General features: G+C 41.5%; 1 protein-coding gene across 4 annotated transcripts in view; it reads left to right on the top strand.

The window, feature by feature from the left end:
* Nucleotides 1-15807, top strand: part of LOC139542891 (poly(rC)-binding protein 4-like) — a 59029-nt gene that overhangs the window by 21707 nt on the left and 21515 nt on the right. For all 4 annotated transcript variants that reach the window (XM_071348843.1, XM_071348842.1, XM_071348844.1 and 1 more), the window contains 6 exons: nt 1561-1584; nt 3974-4006; nt 6479-6595; nt 10959-11090; nt 13413-13541; nt 14801-14875. In XM_071348843.1, coding sequence (XP_071204944.1) covers nt 1561-1584; nt 3974-4006; nt 6479-6595; nt 10959-11090; nt 13413-13541; nt 14801-14875 — 510 coding nt within the window. The remainder of the gene's footprint in view (nt 1-1560; nt 1585-3973; nt 4007-6478; nt 6596-10958; nt 11091-13412; nt 13542-14800; nt 14876-15807) is intronic.

Here is a 15807-nt window from a genome sequence, read left to right as displayed (position 1 = left end):
GGGTGCTTTGCTGCAGGAGGGACTGGTGCACTTCAAAAATATATGGCATCATGAGGCAGGAAAATTATGTGAATATATTGAAGCAACATCTCAAGACATCAGTCAGGAAGTGAAAGCTTGGTCGCAAATGGGTCTTCCCAATGGACAATGACCCCATGCATACTTCCAAAGTTGTGGCAAAATGGCTTAAGGACAACAAAGTCAAGGTATTGGAGTGGCCATCACAAAGCCCTGACCTCAGTCCCATAGAAAATGTGTGGGCAGAACTGAAAAAGCGTGTGCGAGCAAGGAAGCCTACAAACCTGACTCAGTTACACCATCTCTGTCAGGAGGAATGGGCCAAAATTCACCCAACTTATTGTGGGAAGTTTGTGGAAGGCTACCCGAAGCATTTGACCCAAGTTGAACAATTTAAAGGCAATGCTACCAAATACTAATTGAGTGTATGTAAACCTCTGACCCACTGGGAATGTGATGAAAGAAATAAAAGCTGAAATATATTCTTCTCTCTATTATTATTCTGACATTTCACATTCTTAAAATAAAGTGGTGATCCTACCTGACCTAAGACAGGGAATGTTTACTAGGATTAAATGTTAGGAATTGTGAAAAACTGAGTTTAAATGTATTTGGCTAAGGTGTATGTAAACTTCTGACTTCAACTGTACATGCGAGATTTGGTTAAGACAGTATACTGATAATACAGTGCATTCGGAAAGTTTTCAGACCACTTTACTTTTTCCACATTTTGTAACATTACAGCCTTTTTTTTAAATGAATTAAATAGTGTTTATCCTAATCATGGTAGCATCCACAATAATGTAGAAGTGTTTAGAAACGTATTCTATTCTTATCCAGGCTGTATCACATCCGGCCGTGATTGGGAGTCCCATAGGGCGGCGCACAATTGGCCCAGCGTCGTCCAGGTTTGGCCGGGGTAGACCTTCACTGTAAATAAGAATTTGTTCTTAACTGACTTGCCGAATTAAATAAAGGTTACATAAAAATAAAAGTTTTACAATAAAAGTAAATTAATTATTTACCATCCATTTCTATTGGGCACCAAATCATCTGAAACACAACCTAATCAAACGGCAAATGCATCCAACAAGTTTGTAGAGTCACAAGCTTGGTGTAAAAATTGCATGCTAGGAATATGGGACCAAATACTAAACATTGTACTACTTTAATACACAAAAGTGAATTTGTCCCAATACTTTTGGTCGCCTAAAATAGGGGGACTATATACAAAAGGTGCTGTAATTTATAAACGGTTCACCAGATATGGATGAAAATACCCTCAAATTAAACCTGACAGTCTGCACTTTAACCTCATAGCAATTGTATCATTTCAAATCCAAAGTGCTGGATTTCAGAGTCAAAAGAACCAAAAATATGTCAATGTCCCAATACTTTTGGAGCTCACTGTATGTCGATTTAGCACAAAAAATGACGCTGTTGGTGATAGGAGTCTCTGGAAAGCAGAGGTAGATATTTCTCAGAATCTTGTATTTCTTTAATTCAGGAATCTATATTTTCTTTATCCCCTGGTATTTTTAGGAGGTTGGCAGCATCATAGGCAAGGTAAGAAGGCTTATCTTTTTCTTCTATCATATAAATGTTATTTAAAACTCATATCTGAAGAGATACAGTATTCAGAGGGGCTTTCTGATCCAAGACATGCTGTTATCACAAGGGATGCCTATTTTCAGATCAATTAAGACATTTTCTAGAATTAGATTAATATTGTACTAACACAAGTGATGGGAATTATCCTCTATTAAAAATAGACGCTTCACACCATGCCATTTTGTAAGTGTTCATAAACCAATCTATGTGGAATGATTTTTCTAATCAGTCTATGTCTTTCCATTCTACTGTAAAAGCACAACAGACATAAGGCCTCCTGACACACAGTTTTCTGACTGTAAATGTAATTGCCTTAAACCAACCCACTTCAGACCTCTCTATCCGCTAATGTAATACAGTAATCCATCAAACAGAAACATTAGTGCATTGACTGCAAACCTCCGGTTGAAACGGCGCTCCGTAAGGCATATTACTGTCAGCCCGTTTAGTTGCTGCTATAGAACGGGGTGTAGGCTGCTCTTTACCAGTTTAGTGTCTACTAGGAGGAGTGTAGGCCGCTCTTTACCAGTTTAGTGTCTACTAGGAGGAGTGTAGGCTTCTCTTTACCAGTTTAGTGTCTACTAGGAGGAGTGTAGGCCGCTCTTTACCAGTTTAGTGTCTACTAGGAGGAGTGTAGGCTTCTCTTTACCAGTTTAGTGTCTACTAGGAGGAGTGTAGGCCGCTCTTTACCAGTTTAGTGTCTACTAGGAGGAGTGTAGGCTGCTCTTTACCAGTTTAGTGTCTACTAGGAGGAGTGTAGGCTGCTCTTTACCAGTTTAGTGTCTACTAGGAGGAGTGTAGGCTGCTCTTTACCAGCTTAGTGTCTACTAGGAGGAGTGTAGGCCTCTCTTTACCAGTTTAGTGTCTACTAGGAGGAGTGTAGGCCGCTCTTTACCAGTTTAGTGTCTACTAGGAGGAGTGTAGGCCGCTCTTTACCAGTTTAGTGTCTACTAGGAGGAGTGTAGGCCGCTCTTTACCAGTTTAGTGTCTACTAGGAGGAGTGTAGGCTGCTCTTTACCAGTTTAGTGTCTATTAGGAGGAGTGTAGGCCGCTCTTTACCAGTTTAGTGTCTACTAGGAGGAGTGTAAGTTGCTCTTTACCAGTTTAGTGTCTACTAGGAGGAGTGTAGGCTGCTCTTTACCAGTTTAGTGTCTACTATTAGGGGTGTCTACTAGGGCGGGTGTAGATTGCTCTCTACCCCCTCGCTGGCTCTCACTTGCCCTGTAATAGAACAGGTAGAGAGAGAGAGAGAGAGAGAGAGAGAGAGAGAGAGAGAGAGAGAGAGAGAGAGAGAGAGAGAGAGAGAAAGAGAGAGAGAGAGAGAGAGAGAGAGAGAGAGAGAGAGAGAGAGAGAGAGAGAGAGAGAGAGAGAGAGAGAGAGAGAGAGAGAGAGAGAGAGAAAAGGGGGGGATGAGGAAACCAACACAGAGGGTATGAAATATTTAGAGAAAGAGGGGATAAGAAAGAGGGGAGAGAGAAAAGACAGAGACTGACGAAGAAGAAAAGGTGATACATAGAGATGAGATGAGAGGGCGAGAAATGCTCTGTTTTGCACATACCATGCTGAAACAGACCTGTAACCAGGCTCTTCATCCAAAGCACTTGTGTTATTTGCTCCCTTCCCCCTCTCTCATTCCTCATCTCTATCTCTGCTGGCCTCCAGAACCACAACCTCTAAAATTTCCCAAACTACACACTAGCATACTATTTAGAATGAAATAACAGTGTGGCTAAGTACACAAAATAGTATGGTTGTGTTTTTATTAGAACACATCTGGTTGTCAATGTCATAGGCGTAGGTGGTAGAATCACTTGGAGAAGGGAGGAGAGAATGATGGGCTGAGGCCAATATAAAAGTGACAGATGGGGAGGCAATCTAAAGCTGACAGAGGATGTATGACAGAGGTGTGACTTAATTCTACTCTGCCTGGCAGGCTGGCTGGCTGCGGGCCACACAGAAAGGATCTCACACAAGGACAGGACAGACATTAAGAGTTGATACTAGAAGAGTAGAGGGCTATAGATGTGAACATAAAGGAAGAGATTGAAGTGAAAATGGATAGATATTATTAACATTTCAGATGTGGATGGGATGAGAATACTGAATGTCAGCATGGTGCTATCCATCTCAGATTGGTCGAGGATTCTACTTTTCTATGCCGTGTTAGCTCAGATTACTTTTCAATGGAGGGGAAATGTAGTCAATGTGAAGAAAAGTATCTGTTTAATAGGGATTTGAAGTACAGACGGATTTCAATATGATATTTCAAGTTGAGGACACCACTTTAACAAATCACAGACACACACCTCACTTCAAAGTTGTCCTTCATCTTCTCTTTCCCAGAAAGGAGAGACGGTGAAAAGAATACGAGAAGAGGTATGTTACCAGCTTCTTATCACCACTGTTCATTATCTGTGTACTCCATATTACCCTAATCCATGCAAAGTAGAGCCTGTCATTGGTTGATGAAATACATGTATATCAACTATCTCCAAAGCTATCAGTATCACATCTTGTTTCTGCCTCAATATGCATTCAATATGCAATCTTTATTTTCCAGTTATTGTGTAGACCAGAAGTGTACCATCACGAAAAGGTTATAGTTCAAGGCAAAACATAATCAAACCGGAGACAGTGTCTAATATTGGTTGTGTTGCATTAATATTAAACTCAAACCCTCTCTGGATGTTTGGGAAGAGTGACTGGGATAGCATACAGAACAGCCACATAGTCTGACCTGCCTATTGGCCACTGGTGGCTTCATCTCTCCCTTTTTTGCACTCTCTCTCTCTCTCTCTGAAGCTCTCTTTTTTTCTCTCTGTCTTTCCCTCTCCCCCCTTTTCTCTGTCTCTGCCTGCCCCTGTCAAGCTTTTTCAACCACCCTCTCTCCCCATTTCTCAGTTTGTCTCCTACCCCTTTTTCTCTCTTTTATGTCTCTTCTATTTCTCCCTCATAAACATCAAGGCTGCAGTTAATCCGATGGCGCTTGATTAACTCCTTGTATAAAAAGTAATTTGATTGCCATTGTGTTGGTTCTCGTCCCTCTGACTCCTGGTGTAAAACGATTATGTTGTACTTTATGAAGCAGAATGTGACACAGAGAGGCGGTTAGACTGGGTGAGCAGGTAGCTCTGTAGTGCCACGATGAGTCAGCCAGTAAATCAGTCATCCATGCTAGTCAGTCGTCCACCCAGTCAGCCAGTAAACCAATCATCCATGCTAGTTAGCCAGTAAACCAGTCACCCATGCTAGTTAGCCCTCCACCCACCCACCCAGTCAGTCAGTCAGACAAATAGGCAGGCCTTTAGTTAGTTCCCCTATATGAGGCTCCCTGGCTTCCTCCCCAGGCCCTGTCTGTCCTCACAGTGCCAGAATGACTCCATAAGATGACTGTAATCAACATTGTTAAAGTACCACCATACCTCTAATACTCATATGTCCACTCTCCAATCCCCATATGTCCACTCTCCAATCCCCAGACCCCAGGGCACTGGAGAAAAATTAAGGGACAGTTGATGGAGAAATCAGAGTACCAGCCTAGTTTAGTTACAGCAAGGTCAACTCCCTGTAGGGTGATCCAGCTCCAGTATATATTGTTAGTTATCTGTGGAGCAGGGTGTATTAAGCCTAGGCGTCCCGCTAGCGGGACAACTTCCGGTTGAAACTGGAGAGCGCGCAATTCAAATAAATAATAATACAAATTATGGATATTTAACATTTAGGTATATATAAGTGTCTTATATCGGTTGAAAGCTTAAATTCTTGTTAATCTAACTGCACTGTCCGATTTACAGTAGCTATTACAGCGAAAGCATGCCATGCGATTGTTTGAGGACGGCGCCCCACATCAAAATATTTTTTCCATCGGCACAGGTTTCATAAATTCACAAATAGCGATTAAATATTCACTTACTTTTTGAAAATCTTCCTCTGATTTGTCATCCAAATGGTCCCAGCTATAACATGTAGTGTTGTTTTGTTAGATAAAATCCTTCTTTATATCCGGTAAGTCTGTTTAGTTGGCGCTATCGACACTCGTTCAACTTGCAGAGAAAGGAATCCAAAAATCTACCCCTAAACTTTGTTTCAACAAGTCAAAATACGTTTCTATTTACTCCTCAGATACCCTAAAATGTAATCAAACTATAATATTTCTTACGGAAAGAAGTATGTTCAATAGGAAACCGATTTTAGCAGGTGCGTCCTGTCTTCATAGCGCGCCAAACACGAATTTCCAAGACTTTGACCCTGTACTAAAAGTGATATTTCTTATTTGTTTTTGAAGTTACAAGCCTGAAACCTTGAACATAGACTGCTGACACCCTGTGGAAGCCATAGGGATTGCATCCTGGGAGCTAATTTTATGCACTTATGCACCATATGCACTTATGCTTGCCATTGTAAGAGCATGGTCTCTCTCAAAAAAAAGAATTCTGGTTGGTTTTTCTTTGGATTTTCTCCTACCATATCTATTGTGTTATATTCTCCTACATTATTTTAACTTTCTACACCTTCAAAGTGTTTTCTTTCCAAAGGTACCAATTATATGCATATCCTGGCTTCAGGGCCTGAGCAACAGGCAGTTTACTTTAGGCAATTCATTCAGGCGGAAGTTGAGAAAAAAGAGGCCTAGCCCTAAGAAGTTTTTAACTGGTCTAGAGTTTGGCCTCCGTCTATTTAACCATACCCCTTCTTATCCATACTAACCTCATTGTGTCCTCCTCACCTCTCTGCCCTCTTACCTGTGCACCTTATTTGCGCCATCCACCACATGCTATAACCATGCTCTCCTCATCTAATAGAACGTAAATAAAGCTAGACCCTGGTTCTTGGTCTATCCCCCTACAGAGCAATGCACGGGTGAACATCTCAGAGGGCTCCTGTCCAGAGAGGATCATCACCATCACTGGTTCTACAGACTGTGTCTTCAGGGCCTTCACCATGATCACATACAAACTGGAAGAGGTAAGACAACACAATCAGCGTTTCCCTTAGAGATTTCCTTAGGCAGGGCACAGCTGCACAAATTATTTGATGTATAATTTCCTGGTTTCCAATTCAATTATATGTTTTTATTTATACAGTTCATCCTGTAAATTAATCATTGAAAATAATTTCTTCCCAGGTTCGCATCTAGTGCAGATGAATTTGACGTTGGATAGGAGTTAGACTGTGGCTGCTCTTGGTGCAAGAGCCTTTTCGTTTCTCATTTAGTATATTGCAGTGTGAAGTGTAGCTAGCACATTGATGAATACATTTATCACCCGGCCTTTTATGCAGCAGCATAGTGACTTATTAAATTGAGCTTGGCATTGGAACAGCACTGACAGGAGGAGAGTAACAGTCGAGTGGCTCCATGCCGTTTATGGAAAACATATTGTTTTGAGGGAGAACATGCGTCAGTGCTCCAGGCCTTTTGATGAAAGAGCAGATGACAATATGTTAACGTGCTAATTAATTAAACAGATGAGGTTTGTGTTTAATCCCTTAATGAGCTACAGATAATGGCAGACCTGTGGAACATTTAGCTATTTATTCATCAGCAAACTAATTAACATGATAGATTCAGGGACATTTTGGTTGGCCTAGCTTTGGAACAGTCGCTCCCCGCGTAGTCGAGTCGACAGAGCCTTGTTTCATTGCAGTCAGTAAACACACGCTGGCTGTGAGGGCGCCGTGCAGCATTCATTAAAGATCTTAAGCTCTCACCTATTCCCAACCCTACATTCAGCCGAAACTACAGAGTTGTCATGGCAACCTGTTGGCTGACCTACAGCACACGGCATGCCTCTCACCATGCCTGAGTGGTATGTGTCTGACATCTTTAATTAAAGGATAGAAAGAAGAAAAAAATAATTGGCCAATGGGTATTGTAAAGAATTTATTTTGTTGTCTGTCTTCTGCTACTCCCTACTGTTATTAAATGAGAAGTTCACCCAAAATCCAGAGACTCCCAAGTGATTTTATACATTGAAACTAGTTCAGGGAAGTTTGCCCTTCCTCCTCTCGCTCCGTGTAGTGCTGTACTGAAACAACTGCAAAAAACGGCTCATGTGACTGGTGATGTTGCTGGATGCAGGCCTCGCTCTGCTCCGTTGCCAGTGAATTCATGATTCAGAAATCCACAAAGTGTGGACAAAGTCGTTGTTTTATTGAAAGCGTACAGCTGAATTAGCTATTTTTGTCAAAGGTTACTATCGGTTTTGAGAAAGGAAATGTGTACTTTTCCACCTAGGGCTGTTGCGGTGACCGTATTACCGCCACATCAGCAGTCACTAGTCATGAAGGCAGTCAAATTCCACTTGACCATTTAGTCACAGTAATGAGGCTTCTCCAGGCTCTGATGCTGCTTCCAGTCATTGTAGCCTACCAAACTTGCTAACTGCCTGGTACTCAGCACCCTATTGTTCCTCTAATCACTCTGACATCAATGCAAAAGTAATAAAAAATCGAATCAAACACTTCATGAGAGCCCATGAGCTCATGTTGCGCAACATTTCTATAGGCTATGCAATGAAAACAGAGTGAAGCTTACTATATTTATTCCTCAACTTTCCTAAGATTAAGCACATTGCTTATATTTACAACAGGATAAAAGCCTACCTGGCTGGCATGAAAATAAACAACTGGAAAAGCGTCCTCCATTTGCTATTTAAGTGCATAGATGACATGTATTTTTTTCCGCTGCCCCTGTTTCGATACAGGTGCATGATAATGGTCCATTCTAAATCAAAACAAATTTCACACATGCAGTTGAAGTCAGAAGTTTACATACACTTAGATTGGAGTCATTAAAACTCATTTTTCAACCACTCCACAAATTTCTTGTTAACAAATTATAGTTTTCAGGTCGGTTAGGTCGATTAACTTATAATTCACTGTATCACAATTCCAGTGGGTCAGAAGTTTACATACACTAAGTCGACTGTGCCTTTAAACAGCTTGGAAAATTCCAGAAAATTATGTCATAGCTTTAGAAGCTTCTGATAGGCTAATTGACATCATTTGAGTCAATTGGAGGTGTACCTGTGGATGAATTTCAAGGCCTACCTTCAAACTCAGTGCCTCTTTGCTTGACATCATGGGAAAATCTAAAGAATCAGCCAAGACCTCAGAAAATAAATTGTAGACCTCCACAAGTCTGGTTCATCCTTGGGAGCAATTTCCAAATGCCTGAAGATACCAAGTTCATCTGTACAAACAATAGTACGCAAGAATAAACACCATGGGACCACGCAGCCGTCATACCGCTCAGGAAGGAGACGCGTTCTGTCTCCTAGAGATGAACGTACTTTGGTGCGAAAAGTGCATATAAATCCCAGAACAACAGCAAAGGACCTTGTGAAGATGCTGGAGGAAACAGGTGTAAAACTATCTTTATCCACAGTAAAATGAGTCCTATATCGACACAACCTGAAAGGCCGCTCAGCAAGGAAGAAGCCACTGCTCCAAAACCGCCATAAAAAAAGCCAGGCTACAGTTTGCAACTGCACATGGGGACAAAGATTGTGCATTTTGGAGAAATGTCTTCTGGTCTGATGAAACAAAAATAGAACTGTTTGGCCATAATGACCATCGTTATGTTTGGAGGAAAAAGGGGGAGGCTTGCAAGCCGAAGAACACCATCCCAACCTCAGAAGCACAGGGGTGGCAGCATCATGTTGTGGGGGTGCTTTGCTGCAGGAGGGACTGGTGCACTTCACAAAATAGAGGACCTCATGAGGGAGGAAAGTATGTGGATATATTGAAGTGGATATATTGAAGCAACATCTCAAGACGTCAAGACGAAGTTAAAGCTTGGTCGCAAATGGGTCTTCCAAATGGACAATGACCCCAAGCATACTTCCAAAGTTGTGGCAAAATGGCCCAAGGACAACAAAGTCAAGGTATTGGAGTGGCCATCACAAAGCCCTGACCTCAATCCTACAGAAAATTTGTGGGCAGAACTGAAAAAGCGTGTGCGAGCAAGGAGGCCTACAAACCTGACTCAGTTACACCAGCTTTGTCAGGAGGAATGGGCCAACATTCCCCCAATTTATTGTGGGAAGCTTGTGGAAGGCTACCCAAAACGTTTGACCCAAGTTGAACAATTTAAAGGCAATGCTACCAAATACTAATTGAGTGTATGTAAACTTCTGACCCACTGAGAATGTGATGAAAGAAATAAAAGCTGAAATAAATCCTTCTCTCTACTATTATTCTGACATTTCACATTCTTAAAATAAAGTGGTGATCCTAACTGAGACATAAGACAGGGAATTTTTACTAGGATTAAATGTCAGGAATTGTGAAAAACTGAGTTTAAATGTATTTAGCTAAGGTGTATGTAAACTTCTGACTTCAACTGTACATGTTGTACTTGACTTGTTTCTCCCTGGAAAGGAGATTTTATTTGGAGCAGTTTAGTCATTCTCCATTGATGTCTCATCATCCTAACCACAGCAAACACGGGGGATTATGCCCAGCGCCTCTTTGTGTGACTGCAGATTCTTGTAACCCCCGGACGTATTTACGCCAATTTGCTTTTGAGTTGTTCACCGAGTTTGGTGAGTGAGAAAGGATCGTGCAATTCACAGTTGTTAAGATATGACGCATATTTTTAGATCAAATCTGGTAGATGATGCCCAGAGCCCTGCGATCCCACTGACGAGCTACGTGCTCCTCATATAATGAGACAACTCCACGTCAGCCATGTTGCCTAGATCTTTCCACCTCACTTAATATAGACACTGAGAGAAAACCAAGGATCATAGCTGCATTAAGATACATGGGTTTTCTATTTAAAAAGTAGGCCTACAAGAATTGTTGGAGAAATAAATGTTTTTTTGCTCAAATCACCTGGAGGGCACCTCTGTAAAGTACGTGAAATTATTATTGCACACCGCCTAGTTAATGCATTCTGTTTGAAATACATGCGGTGTGCTTTGCATTCTGCCAGGGCATATGGAGAGAGAGGGGGAGAGACTTGTATTCAGGCTGAGTTATTGGGATGTTCGCTGATGGACAGAGAGATAGCGAGGGACATTTACATTTCAAAGGCTTAGGGAGCCTGACTGTTCATTAATTACCAGCTCAATCTCCGACTCACAGCGGAGTGAAGGAGAGGCTATTTACTACCTGGTTTATTACCTGGTCAAATGAAGGAACATTTTAAACAACCTGACTGAGGCCAAGGCTTTACCTTTACAGGGCCACTCAAGACCCCCGTTCAATCGAAGCTCGGGTTTTTAGGTATTATGCCATCAATGACTTATCATCCATCTTTCTCTCTCTCTCTTCCTCTGTCCCTGTCTCTATCTTTCCCCCTCCTTGTCAACCCTCTCTCCAGGACCTCACTACACTGGTGGCCAACGGCACCATCAGCAGCAAACCCCCAGTGACCCTACGACTAGTCATCCCAGCCAGCCAGTGTGGCTCCCTCATCGGAAAGGGAGGGGCCAAGATCAGGGAGATCAGAGAGGTGAGAGACTTCAGAATAACTACCTGCATTCAGTTACCACAAGTTAACTATGGTCTCTATTCAATCCATATCGAGGAAGTTCAGCGTTACAGCATGATTGAAATTTAAAGGCAATGTTCCCACGTTAGCAGAGACTGCATTCACGATATATGCTGCATATGTCAGCTCAATCGGAAATTACCTTTACATTTCTATCACATAATCTGTAATGTTTCAGCAATACAGATTGAATAGCAAAAACAAACTGGCACCCAGGCTAGCTAAATTGAGCATCCCCGTCATACCTCCCTATCACCTCTGTCCACAGCTTCATATCTGGATGAGCTGACACTTGTTTAAAGAAAGCTGCGATAAAGGGATGATGATTGAGTTGGTGGAAAATATCAAAAAGATTGTTGACTTGAGGCAAGGAACAAGTCCCTTTAGAGTTAAATAAGGCAGCCATTTTATGTGACTGTAGCCAGAGTGGGGAGATAGCTAGTCCCTTCCCTGATCAGCGCTCCAGGCGACTATATGCCAGTCTGTTTCATGTCTGGTTTGTGTTTATCTCAGGGGCACTAAGCTACTATCTGGAACCATACACGATATCCTGTGGTCAGTATGCGTTATGTATTCTGTTTGTTCAAATAGAGTGGCAGTTGCACTGTGCTTTGACTCTACTGCAAGCTGATTTTACTTGCAGAGCACTGCTATTTGTATGCAGGTCTTTCCATCCATCCATCCATGACCACCCAAGGTTTAGTGCTAAGCTTATCACAAAGTCACTAAGCTTACTCTGTGAAATGAGGGGGAAAAACCCTTTTTTCATCTCTGGGTCATTCCACAAAATGAGTCCCCTTTGATATTTTAAGTAGAAATTATGCACCGATGTTGGATTGTAAAAGCCTGTTATATTAAATGAAGTGCCCTTTAATATAGGCCACATGGAACATTCAATAAATATGATTTTTATTATGAATAAATTCAGTATTTTCTATTTGTGCACTCTCTGTGACTTCTCTGAAGATTTTAATCCACTTAACTCCACCATCACTGTAAAGCCCTAGTTATTTTGTTACTCTGACGAAGTCATTTCTGAAGATTGTTATTTATTTCATGTGATTATTGATTCATTTTAAGGTTAAAAAAATGTTCACCTGTCCCACATTGTAAGGTCTGTTACATGAACTGAACTCTCGTTTTAATATGTTGTAACTATTCCTTTTTAAATATATTTTTCTAAAGAAACATTGAACATCTAATAGTTAAATCAGTGTAAAAGCAGGTAAGCTGGTTCTACTCTCTTTGGACATTTTCTCGTGTTTTGTGGTGGAAAACTGAGCGGGGCGAACATAACTCGTCAACCCTGTTACCCACAGATAGACAGGCTAGACATTTTTAAAGAAATCAATCAATTGTGAAGCTTGAATTCAATTGCCCCTCCCTGTTGCACACAACAAGTGTAACGGTATTCGTCGTCTGAAGAAGAGGAATCATCGGACCAAAGCGCAGCGTGGTAAGTGTTCATGCTTGTTTTATTAAAACTGAACACTATAACAAAAATAAACAAGAGAATAACCGAAACAGTCCTGTAAGGTGAAAACACTAAACAGAAATTAACTACCCACAAAAACCATGTGGGAAAGAGCTACCTAAGTATGGTTCCCAATCAGAGACAACGATAGACAGCTGTCCCTGATTGAGAACCATACCCGGCCAAAACAAAGAAATACAAAACATAGAAAAAAGAACATAGAATGCCCACCCAAATCACACCCTGACCAAACCAAAATAGAGACATAAAAAGCTCTCTACGGTCAGGGCGTGACAACAAGCTTCCATTCCCTTGTCACAAGAGGATTTATGGCTGATTTAAGATGAAATCGTCAACCCTGTTACGGTCAACCTTGTTACGGTCAACCCTGTTACTTTATTTGTCAAAAAATAAATGTGCCTCTTGAGATGGGAAAACATATTTTTTATTAAATTGAACATATGCTCGTCATGACAGAATGTAAAAATTAGGTGAAATAAATGTTTTTTTACTAAGTTACACTACCCAAACGGGACTCATTTTGTGAAACGACCCTTCCATTTTTTGGGGTATTTTATTAGGATCCCCATTAGCTGTTGCAAAAGCAGCAGCTACTCTTCCTGGGTTCCGCACAAAACATGAAACATAATACAGAATGACATAATACAGAACATCAATGGACAAGAACAGCATACATTTTTTTTTAAGGTCAACAAACCATAGAGATGGACCAATGTCAGTGTGATTATTAGAATGCCAAATCTTTCTGAATTGGTGTAATCCTTTCCTTAAACCCCTATCATTGGCAGAGTACCGGAGCACAGATACAGGTGGCAGGGGATTTGCTGCCAAACTCTACTGAGCGAGGGGTGACGATATCGGGGAGTCAGGACTCTGTAATCCAGTGTGTCAAGCTCATCTGCACTGTAATCCTGGAGGTAGGGCGCCATTTCTCTCCTTCTCCCTTTCCTATCCCCCTCACACACACACATCCATAACCATGGGTGGAATTCAATCAAACCTACACTGTTACTGGAGTAACAATAACAGTGTTTCTGCATTTTCGTGGCACAAGAGCAATGTTATATTTGTCCAGCTTGGGTGTTATCCATAGTGTTGATTTGATTGAATTACTGCCATACCAAGAATATAGATGAGAGGTAATAATAGCCACTAACAGTTCCACTAATCTGAGCCTTAGGGAAATGTGGAGCATCCGTCCTGAAGAGCCAGCTACAGTTAACTTCTCCTCGGCTCAGAACACATTAGTCAGCATCCTCTGGTCTTTGCTCGCGGACCCTATTAGACTCTGAGAAACGTTATTATGGAGCAGCGTGATGAGGCAGTCACAGAGGAAAGCACCCTGGCTCAAGTTTTCCATTGTTGGAAAAGAACATCAAGCTCTCAACCCAAAAACAAACTGACCTGCATCAAAGTGTGTTCACCTTTAAACAACTGTTCTCTTGACAAACAGGAGTGGGGGAAAGGGAAAAGAACTACCCAGAGCATTATTTCCTTCCAATGCGTACGTGCCGTGTACAAGTCCTTTTTGCATGGACCTGACTGCCTAACAGCTAGTTTGATCCAGTTTTCCAGGGCTTTCTTCAAAAGGCACAGAACTTTCATTAGGATTCTCTTCCAGCGGGGTCTTGCTTTTGGCTTCAGGATGTAAATTATGCAAAGTTATACAAAGAATATGCTCCCGCAGAAAAGATGCTCCACATTTCCAGAAGACCATGCATCCTTATGATAAATTATACCACTTCCTGTGTGTTGTTTTACCCATTTTTTGTTTCATTTTGTAATTGGTGAGACATATCCAAAGGGATGTTGAACAACTTGAGTTGAAGGCTGCGATTACAAACCCAAGAACAATCCAATCAACCCTAAAGAGCTGCTGTTTCAATGGTTGAACTGTTCAATTAATGACTAATGTCACCATGAGAAAAACAAGGTGACAAATGTCATGTAAATGTCATTAGTAGTTTAATACACCATTCATTGTCATCCTGCTTCAACGCCATTTGCTCCATTTCTTTCCCTCCCACACAGCATAAGTGACACAACATTAGCTACATTTAAAAGATCAAATCCATCACACACATTTTTTACTTGCATTTGTCATATTTATTTTAGTGATAAAGGTGTTTCGATACGTCACCACACCAGACCCCTTGTCCTATGTTTGACTCCCCAGTCTCCTCCGAAAGGTGCTACTATTCCTTACCGGCCCAGCCTCTCCCCAGGAGCACTTCTCATCTCTGGCAACCAGGTGATAACGCCACAAACACATCCCTGTATAGACGTATCGTGTGAAATATAGTCCAGTGTACTTATTGAGGGACTTTAGAGCACCATTCTATGTAAGATCTCTAGATATGGTTCATGACCCAGTGTGAATACTAGAGGTTATTTTGCTACTTGGGGGTTGTATGTACTTGTGTGAGTGTAAGAGGATGCGATTGGGGGTGGGGGAGATGTCAGGACCGCCATAGATTAAAACATTTTAGCCACTGTCTATAGACCTCTAGTGTTGGGCTGGACCGCGGTGGAGCCTGGTTGCTATGCCTGCCTGTCCTGGGGATCCAAACCCCTTTACAGTATATGAGCTGTCTGAGCCTCTGATATGGTATTGAGTTGAGAGTGCTCATAATAAGATATCAAATTAAACTGCAGGGTGAAGCTATGGTCAGAGGAAGATAAAGCACTTTAATGAATACAGAGCAGTGATAAGGAGTGTTTAAACGTGTAATTTGTCAGAGTAGAAAAATGAACTGGAATGGGAAACAATCTGCTGGATCGTGACCATAGGAGGCTGGTGGGTGGAGCTATAGGAGAACGGACTCATTGTAATGGCTGGAATGGAACGGTTTCCATATGTTTGATGTGTTTGACTCAGTTCAATTGATTCCATTCCAGCCATTACAATGAGTCCATCCTCCTATAGCTCCTTCCATCAGCCTCCTCTGATGGTAATTCATACCATTGGCCAGACAAAGAGAGTTAGACATGGAGCTCAAAGGACCACTATGGCCCTATTTGATTTTTAGTCCAGTCAATACACTCCAGAAGGAAGAAAAACATTATATATTTGACTTTACATTTCAGAGGAACAGAAGAGGTTTTCAGTTAAACATTTCAGTTGGAAAATGAATGTAGTCTGTGGGATTTACCAATATATCTGTATGGTTTTATGATGTTGAA

This window comes from Salvelinus alpinus, chromosome 17 (genome assembly GCF_045679555.1).
Source record: "Salvelinus alpinus chromosome 17, SLU_Salpinus.1, whole genome shotgun sequence".
NCBI classification, from domain to species: Eukaryota; Metazoa; Chordata; class Actinopteri; order Salmoniformes; family Salmonidae; genus Salvelinus; species Salvelinus alpinus.
This window is presented reverse-complemented; position numbering and strand designations above follow the sequence as displayed.